Source organism: Salmo trutta, chromosome 8, assembly GCF_901001165.1.
Source record: "Salmo trutta chromosome 8, fSalTru1.1, whole genome shotgun sequence".
NCBI lineage: Eukaryota > Metazoa > Chordata > Actinopteri > Salmoniformes > Salmonidae > Salmo > Salmo trutta.
Genome location: NC_042964.1, coordinates 12,801,335 through 12,824,081, shown reverse-complemented (window position 1 = coordinate 12,824,081; position 22,747 = coordinate 12,801,335). Strand labels below are relative to the sequence as shown.

The 22,747-nt window shown below is 43.5% G+C and overlaps 2 protein-coding genes across 4 annotated transcripts; one reads left to right on the top strand and one right to left on the bottom strand.

Annotated features, from left to right (window-relative positions):
* The first annotated feature begins 434 nt into the window (after window positions 1-434).
* Window positions 435-13,574, top strand: aco1 (aconitase 1, soluble). 3 transcript variants are annotated; one of them, XM_029760032.1, is made up of 22 exons: window positions 1,245-1,393; window positions 2,692-2,776; window positions 3,038-3,178; window positions 3,398-3,566; window positions 3,786-3,923; window positions 4,815-4,884; window positions 5,057-5,240; window positions 5,516-5,655; window positions 5,942-6,113; window positions 6,441-6,541; window positions 6,819-6,935; window positions 7,126-7,285; window positions 7,554-7,689; window positions 8,069-8,153; window positions 8,354-8,510; window positions 8,810-8,934; window positions 9,178-9,282; window positions 9,529-9,671; window positions 9,955-10,102; window positions 10,396-10,518; window positions 11,269-11,454; window positions 11,774-13,574. In XM_029760032.1, the coding sequence occupies exons 3-22, from the start codon at window positions 3,052-3,054 to the stop codon at window positions 11,888-11,890; spliced, it is 2,703 nt and encodes a 900-aa protein (XP_029615892.1). In that variant the 5' UTR covers window positions 1,245-1,393; window positions 2,692-2,776; window positions 3,038-3,051; the 3' UTR covers window positions 11,891-13,574. The 3 variants fall into 3 exon arrangements, with proteins under 3 accessions (XP_029615893.1, XP_029615892.1, XP_029615891.1); XM_029760033.1 differs by lacking the exons at window positions 1,245-1,393; window positions 2,692-2,776 and adding an exon at window positions 435-453; XM_029760031.1 differs by lacking the exon at window positions 2,692-2,776.
* Window positions 13,575-13,955: 381 nt separating this feature from the next.
* Window positions 13,956-20,096, bottom strand: LOC115198238 (FRAS1-related extracellular matrix protein 1-like). The gene is made up of 8 exons (XM_029760030.1): window positions 19,634-20,096; window positions 17,529-17,761; window positions 17,125-17,330; window positions 16,800-16,939; window positions 16,372-16,513; window positions 16,146-16,218; window positions 15,938-16,066; window positions 13,956-14,848 (listed from the first exon to the last, which is right to left on the bottom strand). Exons 3-7 carry the CDS (start codon window positions 17,182-17,184, stop codon window positions 16,056-16,058), a joined length of 426 nt encoding a protein of 141 aa, XP_029615890.1. The 5' UTR covers window positions 17,185-17,330; window positions 17,529-17,761; window positions 19,634-20,096; the 3' UTR covers window positions 13,956-14,848; window positions 15,938-16,055.
* Between the last annotated feature and the right edge of the window lie 2,651 nt (window positions 20,097-22,747).

The window sequence follows — 22,747 nt, the reverse complement described above, 5'->3', positions numbered from 1 at the left end:
ATTTATTATATTACAAACACCATAATGCATATTTTTGCATTATATTATGTGAGCTAAACAATATAAAAATGTATATATATATTTTCCTTAAAGTATCATTTTTAGAGATTACTAATGTTACTCTCTCAACTACAGCATCAACATACTTAAATACATTTAATTGAAATACTGTAGAATTCCATTCATTCCTATAGAGGACTGCGCCTACTGGGGAGTGCCAATATGGCCAACCGGTGGCTTCAAAGCCTCTCAATGGCCAACGCATAGCATTAGCATGCATGGTTTATATACATCATTGGCTTGGACCCCTAATCTTGCTGATTCTGCTTATTTCACAATATCACTGGAACAAGCTGCAAAAAACACTCAAACTAGACATTTGTATCTTGATCTCTTCATTCAAAGACTCAATCATGGACACTCTTACTGACAGTTGTGGCTGCTTCACGTGACGTATTGTTGTCTCTACCTTCTTGCCTTTGCACTGTTGTCTGTGCCCAATCATTTTTGTACCATGTTTTGTGCACCTACCATGTTGTGCTGCTGCCATGTTGTGTTGCTACCATGTTGTTGTCATGTGGTGTTGCTACCATGTTGTGCTGTCATGTGTGCTGCCATGCTATGTTGTTGTCTTAGGTCTCGTTATGTAGTGTTGTGGTGTCTCACTTGTCTTGATGTGTGTTTTGTCCTATATTTTTATTTTGAACCCCAGCCCCTGTCCCCGCAGGAGACCTTTTGCATTTTGGTAGGCTGTCATTGTAAATAAGAATTTGTTCTTAACTGACTTGACTAGTTAAATAAAGGTTAAATAATAATATATATTTTTAAATCACGTGAACAGAAGCACTTGCTGAGGTGGTCCAACCAATGATGCACATAAACCCTGGATTAAACCCTGGATGACAATCAAGGGGTGCTGTATTGAAGCCAACTTGGTACTCTTCCTAGAAATGCATTTATTAATGTCTACATTAATTTTTGACACGTTTATTCTATTACAGACACTTTAATACATACTTTTAAATGATATTATGTAAGCTAAACATTTTTTTAAAAATATTACAAATATATAAAACATTTTCCTTCAAGTATTTTTTAGAGAGTACTAATGTTCCTGTCCCCACTACAACATCAAAAAATACTTAAATACATGTAATTTTGTCCTTTAAATATTTAATTGAAATACTGTAGAATTCCATTCATTAATTCCTATGGCGGACTGCTCCTACTAGGGAGTGTCATATGACCGACCCGTGCCTTCAAAGCCTTTCAATGGCCAGTACATAGCGTTAGCAATTCAGGGTTTATATACGTCATTGGGTCCGACTAGCTAGCTACCAGAACAAAAAAAACAACAACATTAGCTTCGCTTCAACTGTAAAGAGAAGAAGTGGTATGTGTGACTGTTTTTTGCAATTATTTGTAATCTTCACCATGCTTTCAAAGTAAATTTACTGTATTTAAGTTATTAAGGGCAAGTGCTGTGACTCAGCAAACTGGTTAGTAACCGGTGACGTTGCTTGCTATTCAAAGCTAGCAAGATACGCTAGCCAGTTAGCTAAGTCAACTAACGAGCTACAGTAACTAACTAGTTTAGCCAGGCGTAGGTATAGTTATAGTTAGCCGCTGTTAGAGATACCTAAATGTCTCTCTCGCTCTCTCTATTATCATGTTTAACACCAGAACCGCACAAAGCCTGTTGTTGTTAGCAGTGTCTGGTGTGGGAGACTGTCAGTTCAGGACCCAGTCTTGGTCCCAATGGGTTGTTGAGTTGAGTTTAGTCGGATACTATTTTCTGATTGCCTCAAAGCTAGCTTTATCAACTTCCCAGTCTAGTATGACTGTCTTAGATATCGTGTAACAAATAACAGGCCTAACATCCCCCTGTAAAATCCAACCCATAATAGAATCTCATTCTATTTCCCATTCTAATATAATACAAATGACAGGTTCCAGACACTACTAGGATATATCTTGGGCTAACCATTTAGTCAACAGCGTCAACATTTACACGAACATTTAACATACGCTTACTTGAGAAAATGTATGCCCCGGGAGTTCTGCACAATGGAGAATGTAGTTATATTTCAAAATCTGGGTATTTGTTAATGGATACTGTAACAGGGCAGTACTTGGAAAGTTGCGAGAGTACATTGCGGCACAAGGCTTTCTTAGGTCATCATGAGTTGACTGTTTTTTAACGTTCCCTTCAATTCCATTTGTCCTCAAAGTCACAAGGGTGCTATAAATATGCAATTTCTTATCAGAGGTCCCCTTTGACACAGATAAATATGGGGACACGTATTAACCTTGGGTACCCTTACATCACAAACACTGTTTGACATCTGATTGCACATTCATAGAGGCTGATGTTGTTTGCGGATTTCACTGTCTGTTCAATCTTGGCAGAGAATCTTCATTTTTAGGCAATAGGCTTATGCTAATACTTCTAGCCTATTCCTATCAAGCCCGATTTGTAGGCTATTTGGTTGCATTTTCCGGAGTATAAAAAGGATGTTAGATAGGGATTGGTAGTGAATTAGTTCAAAGCACAGTTTGAACAATGCTCAAGTTCTTTCCACTTATTGAGTGATTAGCCTAATTTAATACGCAGCAGAGGATAGTAGTATTCCAGAACTATTGTATTTTGGAACACCGTACTAGGCTAATTCACAGGTCTGTTATACCCAGCATTTAGCCGGAATCGTACTTCCCTGTCCGTCCGTGCTGAAACATCCTTGACCTAACAGGTTCTCCCGTAAAAAGATAAAAAGCAGTAAGTAGCGATTTTCACCTACATACACACAGGGGAGGAACAAGAAAATTCCAGAATACTGGAGTTCTTTGCATTTGGTTGTTATAAGTTAAAAAATAAAAATGACAAATTCCCTATGCAATGGGGCAACCACAGAGCAGGCTCAACTTTCGCGACTGCTCAGGTCACTTGTCCTGGGCAATATGGCAACCCTTATGTCAATCCCTAAGAAGTTGCCACTGTTTTAGTTTTTGACGCTGAACCTTGAATTGTTTCCTCCAGGTAACCCCAGGTGTATGTGTGAGAGAGGGAGAACGTCTACAGCCATGAGTAATCCTTTTGCCCACATAGTTGAGGCCCTGGACCCAAACAACCCCGACCACAAGTTCTACAACCTCTCAAAGCTTGGAGACCCCAGATATGGTAGGATCTCAAAGTACCATAACCCCTTTGGCAATTGTTGGTGAGCATGGTTGGTGTACTAGGCTAAATTCAGGAAATGTACTGACATTTAGTTAATTTGAGTAAATGCTCAAACTAGATTTATTCTGATTCATGAATTACATTTCAGTTAATTGCACTGTCACTCTTTTTGAACTTCAACCCTGATGTTTGATATGAAATGCTTCCCTCCTCCTACAGACCGCCTGCCATTCTCCATCCGTGTGCTGCTTGAGTCGGCTGTGAGGAACTGTGATGGGTTCCTGGTGAAGCGGTCAGACGTGGAGAGCATCCTGAACTGGAAGCGGACCCAGACTCAAAGCGTAGAGGTGCCGTTCAGACCTGCCAGGGTCATCCTGCAGGATTTCACGTGAGTTAGACCACATGGTGTATCAATTCTGCAGGTGTGCTCATGAGAAATCTTTAATGGTAAAATATGCTGTGGCAATATCTGTATTGTAAACTGGGAAAAGCTGATGGGCAGGTATCCAAATTGAGGTGGCTTTTCTTTCCCTTTTTAAAGGGGTTGCTTTGAATAGTGAATGGATTTATATTTTAACTTGTGTCCTGTCTCTCTTTCCCCTTGCAGTGGAGTGCCTGCGGTAGTGGACTTTGCTGCGATGCGCGACGCTGTGAAGAAGCTGGGGGGAGATCCAGAGAAGATCAACCCAGTATGTCCAGCGGACCTTGTCATTGATCATTCCATCCAGGTGGACTTCAACAGGAAGTAAGTCTGGGGGGTCAGATTTGTGTGTGGGGGGGTCAATTAAAGTAGGGCTGAACATCATAATTAAGTGCATTTCCATTAAGGAGGAATTGTTGTGAATTAGAAGTTTATGAATACTGGTCATTTCAGTGAAATACTGCTACACAGGCTAATTGCTGGAGAAATTATTATACCTTTCACTACATATTTATGAAGGAAACACAGGCTGATGTGTAAGCACAGAATGGAATGTTCTGTAGGGTGAGCTTGTTTGTTGGACTTTGCTCTTAAGAGACTTAGTGGAGCCTGTAGATTTCGACATTTCTGTTGACCACCAGTCTTCATAATGTTGCATTACGCTGAAATAATGACTTCTTCATTGTGACCATGCTGAGTCTCCAAGCTGACATTGTTGCAAATGTTAACTGCTATTTTGTCCCGAGAGGTGTAAACCTATAAAGCAAAATATTCCAAATTCCCAACGCTGATACACTGTTTCTTACAGATTTGTAATTTTGTGCTCATTCTACTCTCAAGTAAACATATTAGGAGATGTACATTATGACATTTGTGTAATTTTCACCTGGAACTTAAAAGAAAGCTTTTGGCTAGAGTTTTATTTTGGTATTTGCTTCAGTAGTCAATTGTTGATATAGTTCCAAAATGTTTAGTATGTCAGCAATAAAGTTTTCAAGATATGTACTGTAACTTTCAAAATACAGAAATCAGGCCCCATATGATGCAAAACTCATCCAGCGGGCCAGATTCTGTATTCTGAAAGTTACATATCTTGATTGCTGAAATACTCCTCAACTCCTTTCCTAGATGTTTTACTTTTATGAGAACAGATTACGACGGATGTGTTTTTAAAAGAAATTCAGATTGAGTCAATTGACATTTTTCTTTTCCCAGGTCTGACAGCCTCCAGAAAAACCAGGACTTGGAGTTTGACAGAAACAGAGAGCGATTTGAGTTCTTAAAGGTATCCAAACCCTTTGTCCACCATTCAAAACCTGTAGTTTAATTCATAAGCCTTTCATAAAGGGCCACACAATTTATAACACACATGGCCCTCTTTTAATCATAGCAATATCATGTATAAAACCCACAAGCCTCCCTAAACTATTGATCTTTATCCCCCTCCCGTTCCACAGTGGGGCTCCAAAGCATTCCAGAACATGCGTATCATTCCCCCCGGTTCGGGGATAGTGCACCAGGTCAACCTGGAGTACCTGGCCAGGGTGGTGTTTGACCAGGACGGCTACTACTACCCCGACAGCCTGGTGGGCACCGACTCCCACACCACCATGATCGACGGCCTGGGCGTGCTGGGCTGGGGTAATTACTAGATTGGATTATGTACACTGTTAAAAAGATAAATGGGATTGACTCAAATCATTGCTAATGGTGTTACAGGGATAGTTCACCCAAATTACAATATTACTGCAGTTACAAATTACTGGAGTTGTTTTTTTTTTTTTTCCCAAGTGGACAGTACTTAGCTACCAATAAACCAAACCCCAAAATGTAGTTGAGAAAATATGAGCTATCTAGCCATGCTACTGGAATGTGCCCAGAGCTGGAATGAATCCTGTCGGACATGTTTGTTGTAGGTGTGGGCGGAATCGAGGCGGAGGCCGTCATGCTGGGCCAGCCAATCAGCATGGTGCTCCCCGAAGTCATCGGCTACAGGCTACAGGGCACCCCCAATAAGTTCATCACCTCAACCGACATCGTCCTCACCGTCACTAAGGTAACTGGTTACGCGGTTGCACGACTGCCACTGTTTTATCGATGGACATCTCTTTTAGACAAATCTGTCTAATCAATGTAGCTCAAGGCATGAACTGATTTAACAAAGTAGCCCTATCAATGCTATTGGTTTGGAGAATTGTGTTGATTTGATAAGGGGATAAATAAAGTTGTATTGACTGAGATTAGTTGTAGATAAACAGTGGCAGCAATTTCATTTCACCAGTGTATGTCACATAGAAACACTGTTTGTCTGAGTGTCCCATTCTCTCCCTCTGTGCCCACAGCACCTGCGCCAGGTCGGCGTCGTGGGGAAGTTTGTGGAGTTCTTTGGGCCAGGTGTGGCACAGCTGTCCATAGCCGATCGAGCCACCATCGCCAACATGTGCCCGGAGTACGGCGCCACTGCAGCTTTTTTCCCTGTAGACCACATCAGTCTTCAGTACTTGGAGCAGACAGGTGAGATATCCACACCAATGCACATGAGCACCACTTAGAATGGGCGTTTCTGATTCCGATGGAAAGCAATACAGATATTATATTGGCCTCTTTTTTTAAATTGCAAACTTTCAAACAGCCTTTGAATGTTACACCACCTACTTAGCGGAGTAATTTCTCCTTTTGTAACTGCAAAAACCTTTCTGAATACATTTTAAATGGAAAACGGGGCTGATAATAGTAGTATTAAAAACCTGAGGGAACTGTAGATGTAACTGGCAAAGTCTAATTTACTTCATGTCTGGATTCTTCATTTTCTTTCCTCTTTCCCCTGCTCACTCTGCCCAGGGAGAGATGCTGAGAAACTGGATTACATCACCAGGTATCTGAAAGCAGTAGCCATGTTCAGAGACTACAGCAACTCCTCCCAGGACCCTGACTTCACCCAGGTACTCTATTCCACAGTGGATCCTTCTCAAACACTTTTAGCCATTTAGAAATTTGGACTTGTAGTTTCTGGATGTATTTGATTAAAGATTGTCAGGCATGCTAGACTAGCTATGGTGACTTTTGGAAGTCATTCAGTTTTGAAAATGATTTGACAAGTGGATGACTGGAATGTATTTGTAAAATGATTGGCAAGTCTCCCTTTTTAATCTCCTCCTTTTGTTTTCGGTCTCATTGTGATTTTCCCTCTGTGCCGCCTCCTCTCTCCATCCTATGAAGGTGCATGAGCTGGACCTGAGCACTGTGGTTCCGTGCTGCAGTGGTCCCAAGAGGCCTCAGGACAGGGTGGCTGTGTCGGACATGAAGACTGACTTTGAGGCCTGCCTGGCAGCTAAGGTAATGACGACACCTGCTTAACACTGACTTTTTTGGTATCTACATGCTAATAGCATCCTGTTATCTCAAATCCTTCCCTTTTTTTATATTTGCATGTGTGTATGAGGTGTGCACAGAGTTAGAAAACCTATAGGTCATATATAGGTGAGCCCACTAGCTTTTCTAACTCCGTGGACGTGTGCCATTGCAGCAAGGCTTCAAGGGTTTCCAGGTGACTCCGGAGCTTCACCACGTGAAGGTTCCATTCCAATACAATGACAAGGAGTACAGCCTCTCCCACGGCTCAGTGGTCATTGCTGCCATCACCAGCTGTACCAACACCAGCAACCCCTCTGTAATGCTGGGGGCTGGTACGTATTCCTCGCTCCATACCTCATACCCTGCGCTTTCTGGGTTGTGTTCGTTAGACACCAAGCAGACGAAATTGACGGAAACAGAGGGACTACCTGGACTCCAAAAATAAATGTTCTTTTTTTCTTTTCTGCTGCAAAAACATTTGCAAAGTTTTCCGTTACGTGCCCCAATGAACACACACCAGCTATCAGCGGCTGTAATTTGACTAATATCTGGGAAGTTGCTCAGTCAATAAGGTTGAATTGGCTCTGCGTTGCTTTTCAGGTCTCCTGGCGAAGAAGGCCATCGAGGCTGGTCTGAGCATGAAGCCCTACATCAAGACCAGCCTGTCGCCCGGCAGCGGAGTGGTCACCTACTACCTAAAGGAGAGTGGCGTCATGGACTACCTCTTCCAGCTTGGGTAAGGCACTCATTCCTGAAGACTAATTGTCTGGAGAAGGAGGGGTTCATCTCAAGTCTTTCCTAGGTTCTTTATCCTCCATTTCAGGATGATGGTGTGTGACGTATTTAAGCAGTAAGGCCCGAGGTGGTGTGGTATATGGCCAGTAGACCACGGCTAAGGGCTGTTCTTATGCGCAACGCTGTGGTATATTGGCCATATACCACAAACTGCTGAGGTGCCTTATTGCTATTATAAACTGCTTACCAACATGATAAAAAATGTTTTATATCATACCCATGATATACGATGGCTTTCAGCCAATCAGCATTCAGGTCTCGAACCACCCAGTTTATAATTTCCTTTTTGTCGATATATAATGTTATTTTTCCCCCGTCAGGTTTGAAGTGGTGGGTTATGGCTGCATGACATGTATAGGCAACAGTGGGCCCCTCCCAGAGCCTGTGGTGGAGGCCATTACTCAGGTAACTACTAACTTTTAATATTCTAATATTAGGGCATGCAATGGAAAACATAATGTTTTTTTTGGGGGGGGGGGGGGGGTCCATGGAATCCCCCCCCCCCCCCCCCCCCGTTTCAGTCCATTTTCTTCTTTTGGGTGCCTAATGAACACGACCCTGCATGGTCAATGGCTACAGCTCCTCACACATTCCTCTACCTTCAGGGAGATCTGGTAGCCGCTGGGATCCTATCAGGTAACAGGAACTTTGAGGGGCGTGTCCACCCCAACACACGAGCCAATTACCTGGCCTCTCCCCCGCTGGTCATTGCCTACGCTATTGCCGGAACCGTGAGAATTGACTTTGATACAGAGCCCATTGGTGAGTGTCCTCAAACCAACGCCGTGAATTGGCAATGGTTCTGTAGTTTTTCTATATAGCATTCACACCAGTGGAGGCTGTAATGGGTGGAATTAAATTAATCTAGTGGTACTGTTCCATTCATTCAATTCCACCCATTACAATGAGCCAAATCCTCCAATTTTAAAGTGACACCAGCCTTCACTGGTTCACACATACACTGTTCCTGGAGCTCTCAAGACGTTTCAGCAGATTGGGCTGTCGGTGCTGATACTGGTTTCTGTTGTTTCTCTCTCGCCACCTCTGGTTTCATGGTGTAGCTCTGAACAACGAAGGGAAGGAGGTTTTCCTCAGGGACATCTGGCCCACACGGGAGGAGATCCAGGCTGTGGAGAGACAGTTTGTCATTCCTGCTATGTTCAAAGAGGTTTATGAGAAGATTGAGGTAAACTCAACTCTTTGGATATTAATTTTCTATGATTTTTTCCCCTGGTTTGATTGTGTAGACAAGTTGATTAGTGGGGGGGTTAAGTAATGCCTCAACATTTCAGCCTCTAGAAGGCCATAAAGTGTAGAAATGTGTGTCAATAGGTTACCTTTTCAAGGTATTGTTTAGTACATTAGTGTAAAGAGCTGTTGTCTTTGTAGTTTTGATATGGGACTGTTCTACCTTGCTCCGCCCTGTCAGAAAGTGAATGAACGCTGGAACGCTCTCAACGCCCCCTCAGACAAGCTGTACACCTGGGACCCCAAGTCCACCTACATCAAGTCTCCACCCTTCTTCGATGGACTGGTACAACACACTAACCTAATGCTGTCACTGTAATGTCTGAGTTTTTTCCCATCGGCTTTCAGGTTTCGTTAAAGGGATAGTTCAGAGAAAGTACATATTTATATATTTGTTTCCAAGTAGTCTATGGACAAGGAGAGACTGCAATCCACAACTAGACACTTTTACCAACTGCTAATATTATAAAGACATTGTCATTCATGCAATTCAGGGGGAACTATCCCCTTAACCTTTCGGTGATTTATTCAGACCAAGGAACTACAGACCCCCAAGTCCATAACTAATGCTTACGTGCTGCTGAACTTCGGTGACTCTGTGACCACGGACCACATCTCTCCTGCTGGGAACATCGCCCGAACCAGTCCTGCAGCACGATACCTGACCAGCAGAGGGTGAGCGATTGGGAGGCAGTCACTATTTCACATTACTAATAGTATTTTTTATACTACTGTACTGAGCTGTACTGCACTTGCCTGGTAATACACCCCCCATGGCTGGAACCGTGCTGGAAAGGACCATGCGGAATGAAAATATCCCAACCAGCAGAGTATACGTTTCTGGTCCGCACGATGGTGTGAAATTTAACGCTGGCTTTTTTTAGTATGTTTATGATAGAGTGAAGTTATATGAAGGGTCAAAGGTTTAATCTTTATCTCTTATCCTTTGCCCTGGCAGTTTAAACCCACGTGACTTCAACTCGTACGGATCTCGGCGTGGCAACGATGCTGTGATGGCCCGGGGCACGTTCGCCAACATCCGTCTCTTCAACAAGTTCCTGAACAAGCAGGCTCCGCGCACCCTGCACTTACCTTCTGATGAAACAGTAAGGCCCTGTAATAATTATCAATAATAATCTCTGTAATAATCTCTTATAATGTAAAAAATCTCTGGATAATATTAGCCACCAGATTATGTAAAAAGTTATTACATTATCAGATGAGTAACATTTTTTTTTAGCTTATGTAATAACTTACAATAAATGTTTAGAGTTTGTTCTTATATTTTGACCGCATATTGCAGTTTCCTTATTGTATGGCTGTTATATGTACTCTAGTTGTCCACATGAATCGATGTGTATATATTCGGTGTATTCTTGGCTTGTCTGTTTCTCTACAGCTGGATGTGTTTGATGCTGCTGAGCGCTACCAGCAGGCTGGCCTCCCCCTCATGATCCTGGCTGGGAAGGAGTACGGATCCGGCAGCTCGAGAGACTGGGCCGCTAAAGGTCCCTTCCTCCTGGTCTGTCTCTCCTCTTATCATAACTGTGTTTTGTGATCTGTTATACATTATTACGTTATCTTTTTTTACATTACCTTTTGATAATGTATGATGTTGTAGATTAGAAGAATGTATGGGGGGAAAAAAGGGATTTGAATGTCATTGCCTGTATGATACTTTCCATTAGCCAAGATAAGATTCTGGTGGATTTGTTATTTCACTTTATTGAACAAACATACAATTCAAAGTAGGGACAATGTACACAGAAGCCATAAACACCAGGTGGCACCATGAGAAAGACAGTAAAGAAAAGACACAATTAGATGATGCAAGACTCTTGAATAATAATAATAATTTATTCAACTTGTATAGCACTTTTCAAGGAATCTCAAAGCGCACACAAAATACAAGTAATTTAGAAAACCATCATGAGATGGACAGTCATTAGAAAGTTCATGGCTTGAGTGGTCATCTGAGGGAGGTGGTCAAGCTGGGAGAGAAAGTCCAGAGGCAGGCAGGAAGCGCGGTCTCATCAAGGTGTCTCACTGTTTCTGGCTTCTCCGTAGTATAACTTAGTCAGATGAAGTTTTAGCTATGGCATTGCAGTCCATGGACTCTGTAGTAAGTAGGTTGCTAGCTACTCCTTCGCTACTACCAAAATGAAGCACCCACTTGGATGATGCCATGGCAGTCATGTATAATTAAGAGTTTCTCAGAGGGTGGGCTGCAGGGATACCTCCCTGATACCCCTCTTCTGTGCCCCTCTTCCAGGGAATCAAGGCGGTGCTGGCAGAGAGCTATGAGCGAATCCACCGCAGTAACCTGGTGGGCATGGGGGTGATTCCTCTGGAGTACCTGGCTGGGGACACAGCAGACAGCCTGGGACTGACAGGACGCGAGCGCTACACCGTGGTCATCCCTGAGCCACTCACACCCAGGATGATTGTTGACATTAAGGTTGGTCTGCCTGGTGATGGAATGGGAAATACTGGACTGAGGAAGGGTTACCGATCATTCATATGGTCAATTTTGCAGGAGTTTCTAGATCCTTTTCATGACACAGCTACCAAATGGAACTTAGTAGTTTCTGTTCACTTTCTGTACTGTATATTGTGATTCTGTGGCAATACTTTGTATATAGTAATGTGCTCATATTTTACTATTTTGTAGTGTTAAATAAAAGTATACTTAGCTGGGTAGCTTACTCCTGGAGCATACGGCATCAACAGCAGTTAATCCTAATATCCTACCGCTCTCTTTTTCCCTTCCGTCACAGCTCGACACGGGCAAAACATTCCAGGTGAGGATGAGGTTTGACACGGACGTGGAGCTGACGTACTTCCACAACGGAGGCATCCTGAACTACATGATCCGCAAGATGTCTGAGAACTAGAGAGCACGCCGTCGGGACCAAGTCATGCTGAACACGAAAATCCTCTGTGTAGATGGAGATACAGAACGTGCTGAGTCCCCCTCTCTGTTTCTGTTCGATTTTAACATTTGGTTTACATAATCTTGTGGTTTTAGTGCATTAATTGGTTCTATACTTGATCCATTGCAGGTTGGAATGATGGAATGAGTCAGAAGTACCCCACAGCACATTTAACACTGGTATGATGTACACCTGGGTTCAAATGGTCTTTGCTTTCTTAATCAAGCCCAGCTAAAGTGTTAGAAAGAAAACAAATATTTCTAACCCAGGTCTCGTATGATGTGACGACAGTACAGTAACCACCCTACCTCTTTGTTGCCAAACCAGTGGTTCACCCACCCTCATCCCTCCCACCGTCCATGCACACAAACCTAGTCTGCCCTGGTTGGCTGTCTTGTCCAGTTGTTACCATCATTGGTTCAAAGCTGCCATTCAGTCATCTGTTGATTTCATGTCTTATTATTTCATTTTACAAACTGCTGCTGTGGTGGAGCAGACATAGGCTGCTTCTGAAATGGAGCCCTATTCCCTTCATAGTGCACTACTTGTGACCAATGTGTGCACTATATAGGGAATAAGGTGTTAACCCCAGACACTGTAATAGGTTGGCTTCGACTCCTGACAACAAGGGTGTTGTCTTTGTATTATGAAAAAGAGACCAGCATAGTTTATTAGAATGCAATTAGAGTACCTAAGTTTAGTTGCCTTAAATGGTAAAGTTGACCCTCGCCTTTCATGAGAGGAACAGTATATTGTGCGTGTGCCTCGTTTCTTTTAAATGCTGCCTCTGCACTAAGGTATGTTTCTACTAGATCACTAATTTCAGTCTTGTCTCTGTTTCATAAATCCACTTTTCTTTCTTAACCTGTTGATGTTGGCAACAGGACTTATATGATTTTGTCAGTGAGTACTTACTACTGTTGGTGAGTAGGGTTGCAACATTTTAGTACGTTTCCAGAAATCCCTGTTAGAATCCTCCAACCAGGGTTTCTGGGAAGTTACCAGAATTGTGCAACCCTATTGGTGAGTGGCTGGACTTAATTCCCAGTTGCCGGTGTGACAGGGAGGCTAGTAAATCAAATTAATATAATCATGAATTCCAAACGGCATGAAATTTCTTAGCTGAAGCGAGAACTCATATTTTCTCTAAGCACTTGGGGTTTAATGGACCAAATAGTTTATCAATAAGAATGAAGTCCTACTTTGAGATTCTTTTCAGAAGGTACTTGTTTGTGGTATGGATAAAATGTATTTTTCCCCCACGGTTAGCAGGAGTCTGCTACAAGGCCACACCGGGGCTAGTGGTAGTCTTCGTCCTTCCTGTTTTTCTTTCCGCAAATAACTGGACATATCCACCATATTGCTGTCCCCTATCATGTATTTTCAGTGATTGCATAATGTTATCAACAATCCTGTTATGAAATGGCTCAGGGGCAGAGTAAGACTACGTTTGTCAAATTTAATACACATTCATTTATGACAGGAATGTTCTCCAAAAGAAAAGGAGAGCTGCAATAATTGAATAACCACGTTTCGACAGACAAGCTGTCTTCATCAAAGTATGTTCTCCGCTAGCCAGCACCTCGCCTAAACAGGTGTGCGGTTCTTTCGCCTCTAATAAACTTGAACTTCTACATAACTCAAATGCAGCACTGTTGTCAAAATAATTGTGCATTATTAGCATTCTGTAGCCTATTCTTAAAATGTATTTAAAGAAATGCAATGAAGACACTGGATTTTGAATAACATTTTATAAGAATTGCACACAACACAATTACATCCTGTACAATAACAGGCGCAAATATCAATGTAATGCATCAATGTAACTGCAAATAAAAAACATCCAGTCAGTGGTAGTCCTGTGGGCGAAAACGGCTGATTGATGAGAGAGGTCAAAGGAGAAAGGCAAGAATCGTGCAAGCTAACAGGCAGGCCACAAACAGACAAATAACGGTGCAGAACGCACAACTCGTCGATCCTTGTCATGGATGGGCTATTGCAGCAGACGTCCACACCGAGTTCCACTCCTATCAGCTAAAAACAAGAAGCGGCGGCTCCAGTGGACAATTGAGGAGTGGTTAAACACCACCTCGTCCGATGAATCCCGGTTGCTGATGGCAGAGTCAGGATTTGGCGTAAGCAGCGTGAGTCCATGGACCCATCCTGCCTGGTGTCAACAGTACAGGCTGTTGCGTACCACAGCTTTGCTGACCAGGTGCATCCCTTCATGTCTACAGGGGGGGTCTGAGTGTATATGACGTTGAGAGCTTCAGCGGTGCATCTGTGACATGTTTGCTGACTTGAGTTTGCAACTGATGTTTAATGCACTACTACTACTTTAACTCTTTAATTGAAGCTGACCTCTTCATTAATCTATTGCTGTAGTACCATATTAACTTATTTGGGTACCTTTAGGTCATCTGTTGATTAGCTGTATGAATGCAGCTTGTCTTGACGGTCAGCTCCATTTCCTGTTGCAATAGCAGTGGAAAGAAACATAGTTCTGTTTCATATCTTGAATCCAACGTAGAGATCCCTCTTGGCTCACGTCTTGACGTAGCGATGTCCCCTGCCCGTCTTAGTCTCTGATCTGCCGACTGGTCCTCCTCAACACCAGAACACACCTCCTGGTGCTCTTGCCTCTGGCCGGGCTCTTCCTCCAGTTGGTGTAGCCGGGCTCTCCACTCACCCACCCTCAGCGCCCCTACTCTCACTGTTGTTCAGTCCTGAGATATGGAGAGGACAGTGAGTGAGGTGAGGTAGACGCACGCACACGCATGCATGTTGAGTCACTTTTCAGCCAATGGAGATGGAACAGGATACTTATTTGACCTATCCAGAATGGTTTCCGTCCACTTAAGTCCAACAGCCAGTCCATATCAGCCTTGGAGAAAATGCCCACCAGATTGGCTTGGTGACCTAAACCACAGGAAAAATAAGAAACTTTAGTTTCCTACAACAGAAAGGCACATTCCCTGATGACAGCGCTCCATGTCGCCCTGCGCTCAGTGCTACGGATTATGGAAGTGGCAGTAAACGTTGTGATACGTCCAGCCCTTACAACACATCTGTGCACTGACCATCTGTGTTGGTGAGGAGGAATGGCCAACCAATGAGGTTACTGAAACATGAAACAACTGACATACAGGGTCGGTTTCCCTGACACATATCAAGCTTAGTCCAGGAAGCTCAGAATGTTGAGATATGATTCCCGGGTAACCCATACTCAACCCTGAAATAGTCTACATATGATATTCACATCACAATTGGGTGAATTACAGGGGTCAATGGAGGCTGGTGGGAGGGGATATAGGAGGACAGGCTCATTGTAACGGCTGAAATTGAGTACAGTAAATGGAATGTAGTCAAATGTGGTTTCCATATGTTTGATATCGTTCCATTGATTCCATTCCAGCCATTACAGTGAGCCCGCTCCTCCCACCAGCCTCCACTAATGGGGGTACATTATTTGCTATTCTGTTTCAGGCACTATCCATCTCAGGTTGATTACCTCATTAGTGGGAGCCCAAGGCTTCCAGGAGACCCCGTTGCAGCATAGGAGCCGGCCTGAGCTCTGGGCTCCCGAGTGGCGCAGCGGTCTAAAGCACTGCATCGCCATGCTAGATGCGTCACTACAGACCCTGGTTCGATCCCGGTCTATATCACAACCAGCTGTGATTGGGAGTCCCATAAGGCGACACCCAATTGGCCCAGCGTCTTCCGGGTTAGGGGAGGGCTTGGGTAGGCAGTCATTGTAAATAAGAATTTGTTATTAACTGACTTGCCTAGTTAAATAAAGGTTAAATTAAAAAAATGTCAATACTTCTGTAGGATACGGACACAACAAGCAGGCTCAAGGGAGTAGTTGGAGAGAATTTATCATGGTAGATCATGTTTCTTGATGTAAATACATATTATGTAACAAAAGAAAATGCGATAAAAAAAATACAAATTTAGACAAACACATTGTTACGCCAGCATGACTGTACTTCTAACCAAAAGTCTCACCTTTTCCTGAGCCCTGGAGGTGCTGCCCAGTACGGCCTCCTCAGGGGACACCAGTCAATTCAAATGTCTCCTACGCCACCTACAGTTGGTCTTGGGTAGTCTCCATCTGCCAGCTCCTTTAGGACACGCCTTCATAAAGAGCAGAGGTTTTAGTTTCCAATCTAATCTATCACGGTAGTTCAACATCCCACGACAAAGCCATACACACCAGGATCAAACTGGATTAGGCTGGAAGGGCTCAGAATGGAATCCTCTCCAGCTGTTGCTGTGACTTCTCTCACCTAAGATATTAAGAAAAGGAGATTCCAAAAGTGACATTCATCTCACTATAATTCATTTAATGTGCCATCTATTACTCGATATCACTCGATTCCCTAGATGACAGGACTTGGTATAAGAATCACAGACTGTTTTAAAAGGGATAGATCAGAAACCTTGATGGTGATGTACGAGGACTCTGCCACGTTGCCTTTCCGTAGGATGTTCAGTGAGACAGCGCCCTGGTTCTCATATGCCTGGTACTCAGTACATGCCTGGTACACAGCCAGCTCCACGCGAGGCCACTTCAATTCCAGTCTGCAGCAGGGAGCCATGAGGGACAAAAAATTGTTTTACACACCAACCAAGGATTGTGCATCGTCTTTCCAAGTAGGTTCAGTGTGATGGTATCTTCTTTCATTACAAGAACACAGTACATATGTTACATAAAGAGACTAATACAGTCGTTGAGGACCATTTACCAAATCTTCATATACTGTCATAGAAATTGGCATTGTCATATAGTATGTATGTGACCATTGGTTCTCCTCCCCTAACTGACCATATTAATATTATTTGTGTGGTGCACGGAGCAGCGTCTTACATGTGGGAGGGTCCAGTGTTTCCTAGAGGATCAGACACTCTGAACTCCAGGCTATCTGACCGAGCTTCCGTTGCTGGGTCTATGATATACACAATAGTCCTCTTGCTCTGGTCCCTCCCTTTGTTGCTGGGCAAAGCTGCCTGCAAAAGCACAGTGCAAAGTTTACTGAAGAGCAAACACAATTAACCCGTTTATGGGCTATGGTATCGGTCTTTTTTTGAAGTGGCACTGATGGCCAAATTCAATGCATTTGGATGAATTATGAGTAAAATCAAATATTCAACTGAGGGAAAAGGACCTCAAGCCCCTGGATATGGGGCCACACCTGTGATAGTGCTGTCCAGGTAACCGAAGTATGGTGGTCTGTGGAAGGTGAGGTCTTCATCCTTGGTGCAGGAGTCCTGCGCTCTCAGCTCCCGGGACGAGAAGTAGATCCCATAGCGACCATCATAGCGACCGTCAGACAGAACTTCAGCTTTCCAGAGACAGTAGCTGCACTACCTCAGGGTCCGAGCTGCCCAACGGATCCATCTGGAACATGTTCAATAGGTACCATCAAAACCTACTTATTATTTTGATTCCATTACTAATGAAGAAGTTGCTGTGCTGATTTATACCTGTATGAATCGACCCCTCTAGCTAAATATCTGGGCAGAGGTGTGTATGCAGATGAGTATGCAGGAGGCCCCTGTGGGTAATATTTGAAGCTGTGAATGCAAAGCGGCCCACCTGTGAGGGGCCACCCCCATGCCTGTAAGTCACCTCCAGCTCCTGCAGGTCCCACTGGGTGAAGTTACTCCCGGCAGTGAACGGGACGCCGCCTCAGAGCAGGCTGTGCCAGGAAGAACAGGAGGTCACTGGGCGAGGTGTCGGAGTCAGACAGGGCGGCAAGGGCAGGACGCGGCCGGGGGTCTCCACAGAGATCTCCAGGGTGCTGTTATGGGTGGCCTTGCCGCTGCTGACTACAAAGCCGTTAAAGAACCTTATCATTCATAAACAATAGATACTAAATATACCTGTATATTAGGTAAGGTTGTGGGTGTGAACCTAGGGTATTATTGCACCTAGCTTGCATTGTTCAATGCATTTGATAATATTTTACATTGTACAGTCGTGGCCAAAAGTTTTGAGAATGTGAAAATGTATATTTATGTCAAAGTTTGCTGCTTCAGTTTCTTTAGATATTTTTGTCAGACGTTACTATGGAATACTGAAGTATAATTACAAGCATTTCATAAGTGTCAAAGGCTTTTATTGACAATTACATGAAGTTGATGCAAAGAGTCAATATTTGCAGTGTTGACCCTTCTTTTTCAAGACCTCTGCAATCCGCCCTGGCATGCTGTCAATTAACTTCTGGGCCACATCTTGACTGATGGCAGCCCATTCTTGCATAATCAATGCTTGGAGTTTGTCAGAATTTGTGGGTTTTTGTTTGTCCACCCGCCTCTTGAGGATTGACCACAAATTCTCAATGGGATTAAGGTCTGGGGAGTTTCCTGGCCATGGACCCAAAATATTGATGTTTTGTTCCCCGAGCCACTTAGTTATCACTTTTTCCTTATGGCAAGGTGCTCCATCACACTGGAAAAGGCATTGTTCATCACAAAACTGTTCCTGGATGGTTGGGAGAAGTTGCTCTCAGAGGATGTGTTGGTAACATTCTTTATTCATGGCTGTGTTCTTAGGCAAAATTGTGAGTGAGCCCACTCCCTTGGCTGAGAAGCAACCCCACACATGAATGGTCTCAGGATGCTTTACTGTTGGTATGACGCAGGACTGATGGTAGCGCTCACCTTGTCTTCTCCGGACAAGCTTTTTTCCGGATGCCCCAAACAATCGGAAAGGTGATTCATCAGAGAAAATGACTTTACCCCAGTCCTCAGCAGTCCAATCCCTGTACCTTTTGCAGAATATCAGTCTGTCCCTGATGTTTTTTTGTTGTTGAGAGAAGTGGCTTCTTTGCTGCCCTTCTTGACACCAGGCCATCCTCCAAAAGTCTTCGCCTCACTGTGCGTGCAGATGCACTCACACCTGCCTGCTGCCATTCCTGAGCAAGCTCTGTACTGGTGGTGCCCCGATCCTGCAGCTGAATCAACTTTAGGAGACGGTCCTGGCGCTTGCTGGACTTTCTTGGGCACCCTGAAGCCTTCTTCACAACAATTGAACCGCTCTCCTTGAAGTTCTTGATGATCCGATAAATGGTTGATTTAGGTGCAATCTTACGGGCAGCAATATCCTTGCCTGTGAAGCCCTTTTTGTGCAAAGCAATGATGACGGCACGTGTTTCCTTGCAGGTAACCATGTTTGACAGAGGAAGAACAATGATTCCAAGCACCACCCTCGTTTGAAGCTTCCAGTCTGTTATTCGAACTCAATCAGCATGACAGAGTGATCTCCAGCCTTGTCCTCGTCAACACTCACACCTGTGTTAACGAGAGAATCACTGACATGATGTCAGCTGGTCCTTTTGTGGCAGGGCTGAAATGCAGTGGAAATGTTTTTGGGGGATTCAGTTAATTTGCATGGCAAAGAGTTTGCAATTAATTGTAATTATTCTGATCACTCTTCATAACATTCTGGAGTACATGAAAATTGCCATCATACAAACTGAGGCAGCAGACTTTGTGAAAATTAATATTTGTGTCATTCTCAAAATCTTTTGCCACAACTGTATAATTTGAAAAGCAGGTATAACAATTTTTTGCCGCTTAATGAACACTGTAAATGTAATACAAACAGTGATTTCACAGGATATTTAGGTGTGCATAAATCAACTTAGAATTGACCCCTAAGAGAGGAATTGTATAGATTGGAAGAGGTGTTGCCATTACTGTAGTGTCTCCAGCGGTGCAGTGGCTCTGTTGTTGTGGATGTAGCTCACCAGGTTGGCAGCGATGTCCATCTGGCTGAAGGTGCTGATGGCCACCACGGGGTGTTTGATGTACTCCATGTGGCTGTTGCCGGGGTGGGACCGTGACCATGTACAGCAGCTCCTCAGGTTTGTCTGTACCATCTGTCACCAGCAGGACATCTGTTGTCAGAACCACACGCTCGCCGCGGCTGGTTTTTGTGGCTATAGCATTGACAATGAACTCATGTCATAACAAGTACCATTTGGTAGTCTGCCTGTCCACAAACCTTTATCCATGTCCTGGAGGGATATGTGGACTTGCTGTGAGGGGGAGCATAATTCCCGTCTAGCAGGTGGAACACAAATAAGTCCTGTGTGGCAGGGATTGCAGGGAGCTCGGCCCCAGTTGTGTACTGGGCCGTACTTACCACCCTCTGTAGTGCCTTGCAGTCGGGTGCGTTCCAATTGTTGTACCAAGCGGTGATGCAAATCAACATTTTTAATCAAAATGTTATTTGTCACGTGCGCTGAATACAACAGATAGACCTTACCGTGAACTGCTTACTCACAAGCCCTTAGAGTTAAGAAAATATTTACTAAATAAACTAAAGTAAAAAAATTCCAAATCAAAAAGTAACAATAAAATTACACAACAATGAGGCTACATACAGGGGTTACCTGTACTGAGTGAATGTGCGGGGGTACAGGTTAGTGGAGGTAATTTGTAAAGTGACTATGCATAGATAATAATGTAAATAGTCTGGGTGGCCATTTGATTAATTGTTCAGCAGTCTTATGGCTTGGGGGTAGAAGCTGTTAAGGAGCCTTTTGCTCCTAGACTTGGAGCTCCGGTACTGCTTGCCATGCAGTTGCAGAGAGAAGAGTCTATGACTTGGGTGACTGGAGTCTTTGACAATTTTTTGGCCCTTCCTCTGACACCGCCTAGTATATAGGTCGTCCGGAAAAGCTGGTGGTCCAATGCATGGTTTAGTGTTGCTTGCCTCGAAGCGAGCATAGAAGGCATTTAGCTCGTCTGGTAGGCTCGTGTCGCTGGGCATCTCACGGCTGGTCTTCCCTTTGTAATCTGTGATCGTTTGCAAGCCCTGCCACATCCGTCGTGTATCAGAGCCGGCATAGTAAGATTAGATCCTAGTCCTGTTTTGACACTTTGCCTGTTTGATGGCTCTTCGGAGGTCATAGCGGGATTTCTTATAAGCGGCCGGATTAGTGTCCCGCTCCTTTAAAGCGGCAGCTCTAGCCTCTAGCTCAGTGTGCATGTTGCCTGTAATTCATGGCTTCTGGTTGGGGTATGTGCGGTAATTGTGGGGATGACATTGTCGATGCACTTAATGAAGCCTGTGACTGATGTGGTAAAATGAATGTTATTGGATGAATCCTGGAACATATTCCAAATTTGGACCGCCACTTCCTTTCCTGTGGCGGTCCTCATAAGAGACAGTTTCATCATAGCGTTTGATGGTTTTTGCGACTGCACTTGGAAGAAACCTTCATGTCTTAAAGTAATTATGGACTGTCGTTTCTTTTTGCTTATTTGAGCTGTTCTTGCCATAATATGGACTTGGTTTTTTACCAAATTGGGCTATCTTCTGTATACCACCCCTACCTTGCCACTAAACAACTGATTGGCTCAAACGTATTAAGAAGGAAAGAAATTCCACAAATTAACTTTTTACAAGGCACACCTGTTAATTGAAATGCATTCCAGGTGACTATCGCATGAAGCTGGTTGAGAGAATGCCAAGAGTGTGCAAAGCTGTCATCAAGGCAAAGGGTGGCTACTTTGAAGAATCTAAAATTGAGTTTGAGTTTATTTTATTTTTACAGGGACAGTGCACATTAGTCAATGTTTCTAAATATAAAATATATTTTGATTTGTTTAACACTTTGGTTAGTACATGATTCCATATGTGTTATTTCATAGTCTGGATGTCTTCACTATTATTCTACAATGTAGAAAATAGTAAAAATAAAGAAAAACCCTTCAATGAGGAAGTGTCCAAACTTTTGACTGGTACTTTATATCCATGTCCTCGTTCATCCACAACTCCCGTTGATAGGATAGTCATCGTTTGTTCTCCAGTGACTGCACGTTTGCTAGTAGGACAGAGGGCAATGGCGGTCTATTTACTCACCGACGAAGTCTTGTCATGGTGCCGGCTCGCCTGCCTCCGTTTCTCCGCCGCTTCCTCTTTCGATTCCCGGGGACTAGGGCCTGGTCTAGAGTAAGCAGAACGTCCAGCGCTGCCAACTCATTTAAGTAGACGTTTTCGTCCAAATAGAGGGTAGTGATCGCTGTTCTGATGTCCAGAAGCGGTTTCCAGTCATAGCAAATGATGGCAGAAACATTATGCACAAAAAAAGTTAAGACCAGCTCAAAACAAACATAGCAGAATTGGTTAGGAGCCCGTAAGACAGCTGCCATCCCATGCAGCGTCATAGTTGAGATTCCACTGTTTACAGTTACAGTATTTACAATGAGGATCTGAGATGCTGGGTAAATAGTTCACCAAGAGGGTGGCACTGGGGACAACATGTCACTTACTTCATTGTTGCAGAGTGGACGTTCATTGCATGCTTTCACCTGTGATCTGATCTGCTATTGATGCATTTCTGAGGCTCGGATCACGATGCCAGGTGAAAACTTGCTTTTGCTTGATGTTCCATGACTTTCTAAACTTAAAGGGATAGTTCACCCAAATTCCATATTGCTTTCCTTTCCCTGTAAGCAGTCTATGGACAGGGTAAGAAAACCAAATGTGTCATTTTGTAATTTCAGTGAACTATTCCTTTAAGATCAATGACCTTTTAGTATTCATCTAATAATTCAACCGTGTCCAACTCAGGTAATGTAGCAGATGGGTGATAAACTAGCCTGATCACAGCCCAATTCGGATATGTTTCCCACTAATTGGTCTATTGACCAATCACGTCAGATCTTTTCACATTTGATCTTTTTCAGAGCAGATCTGATTGGTCAAAAGATCAGGATTGGGCTACATGTGTAAATGCAGCCATTTCTATTTAAATTCTACTTTCTCACCAACTCCATCATTAATAAAGGCTGAATGAAATA

What these genes read in the sequence shown, in the direction of transcription:
- LOC115198238 (XM_029760030.1), bottom strand. Translation starts at nt 17,184, where the DNA reads ATGAAGACCTCACCTTCCACAGACCACCATACTTCGGTTACCTGGACA. An exon ending in AACACTGGACCCTCCCACAT is followed by an intron (nt 16,514 to 16,799) that starts GTAAGACGCTGC and finishes TCCCTGCTGCAG; the next exon opens with ACTGGAATTGAAGTGGCCTC. An exon ending in CCTCGTACATCACCATCAAG is followed by an intron (nt 16,219 to 16,371) that starts GTTTCTGATCTA and finishes TTAATATCTTAG; the next exon opens with GTGAGAGAAGTCACAGCAAC.
- aco1 (XM_029760033.1), top strand. Translation starts at nt 3,052, where the DNA reads ATGTGTGAGAGAGGGAGAACGTCTACAGCCATGAGTAATCCTTTTGCC. An exon ending in TCAGTACTTGGAGCAGACAG is followed by an intron (nt 6,114 to 6,440) that starts GTGAGATATCCA and finishes CACTCTGCCCAG; the next exon opens with GGAGAGATGCTGAGAAACTG. An exon ending in AGGACCCTGACTTCACCCAG is followed by an intron (nt 6,542 to 6,818) that starts GTACTCTATTCC and finishes CATCCTATGAAG; the next exon opens with GTGCATGAGCTGGACCTGAG.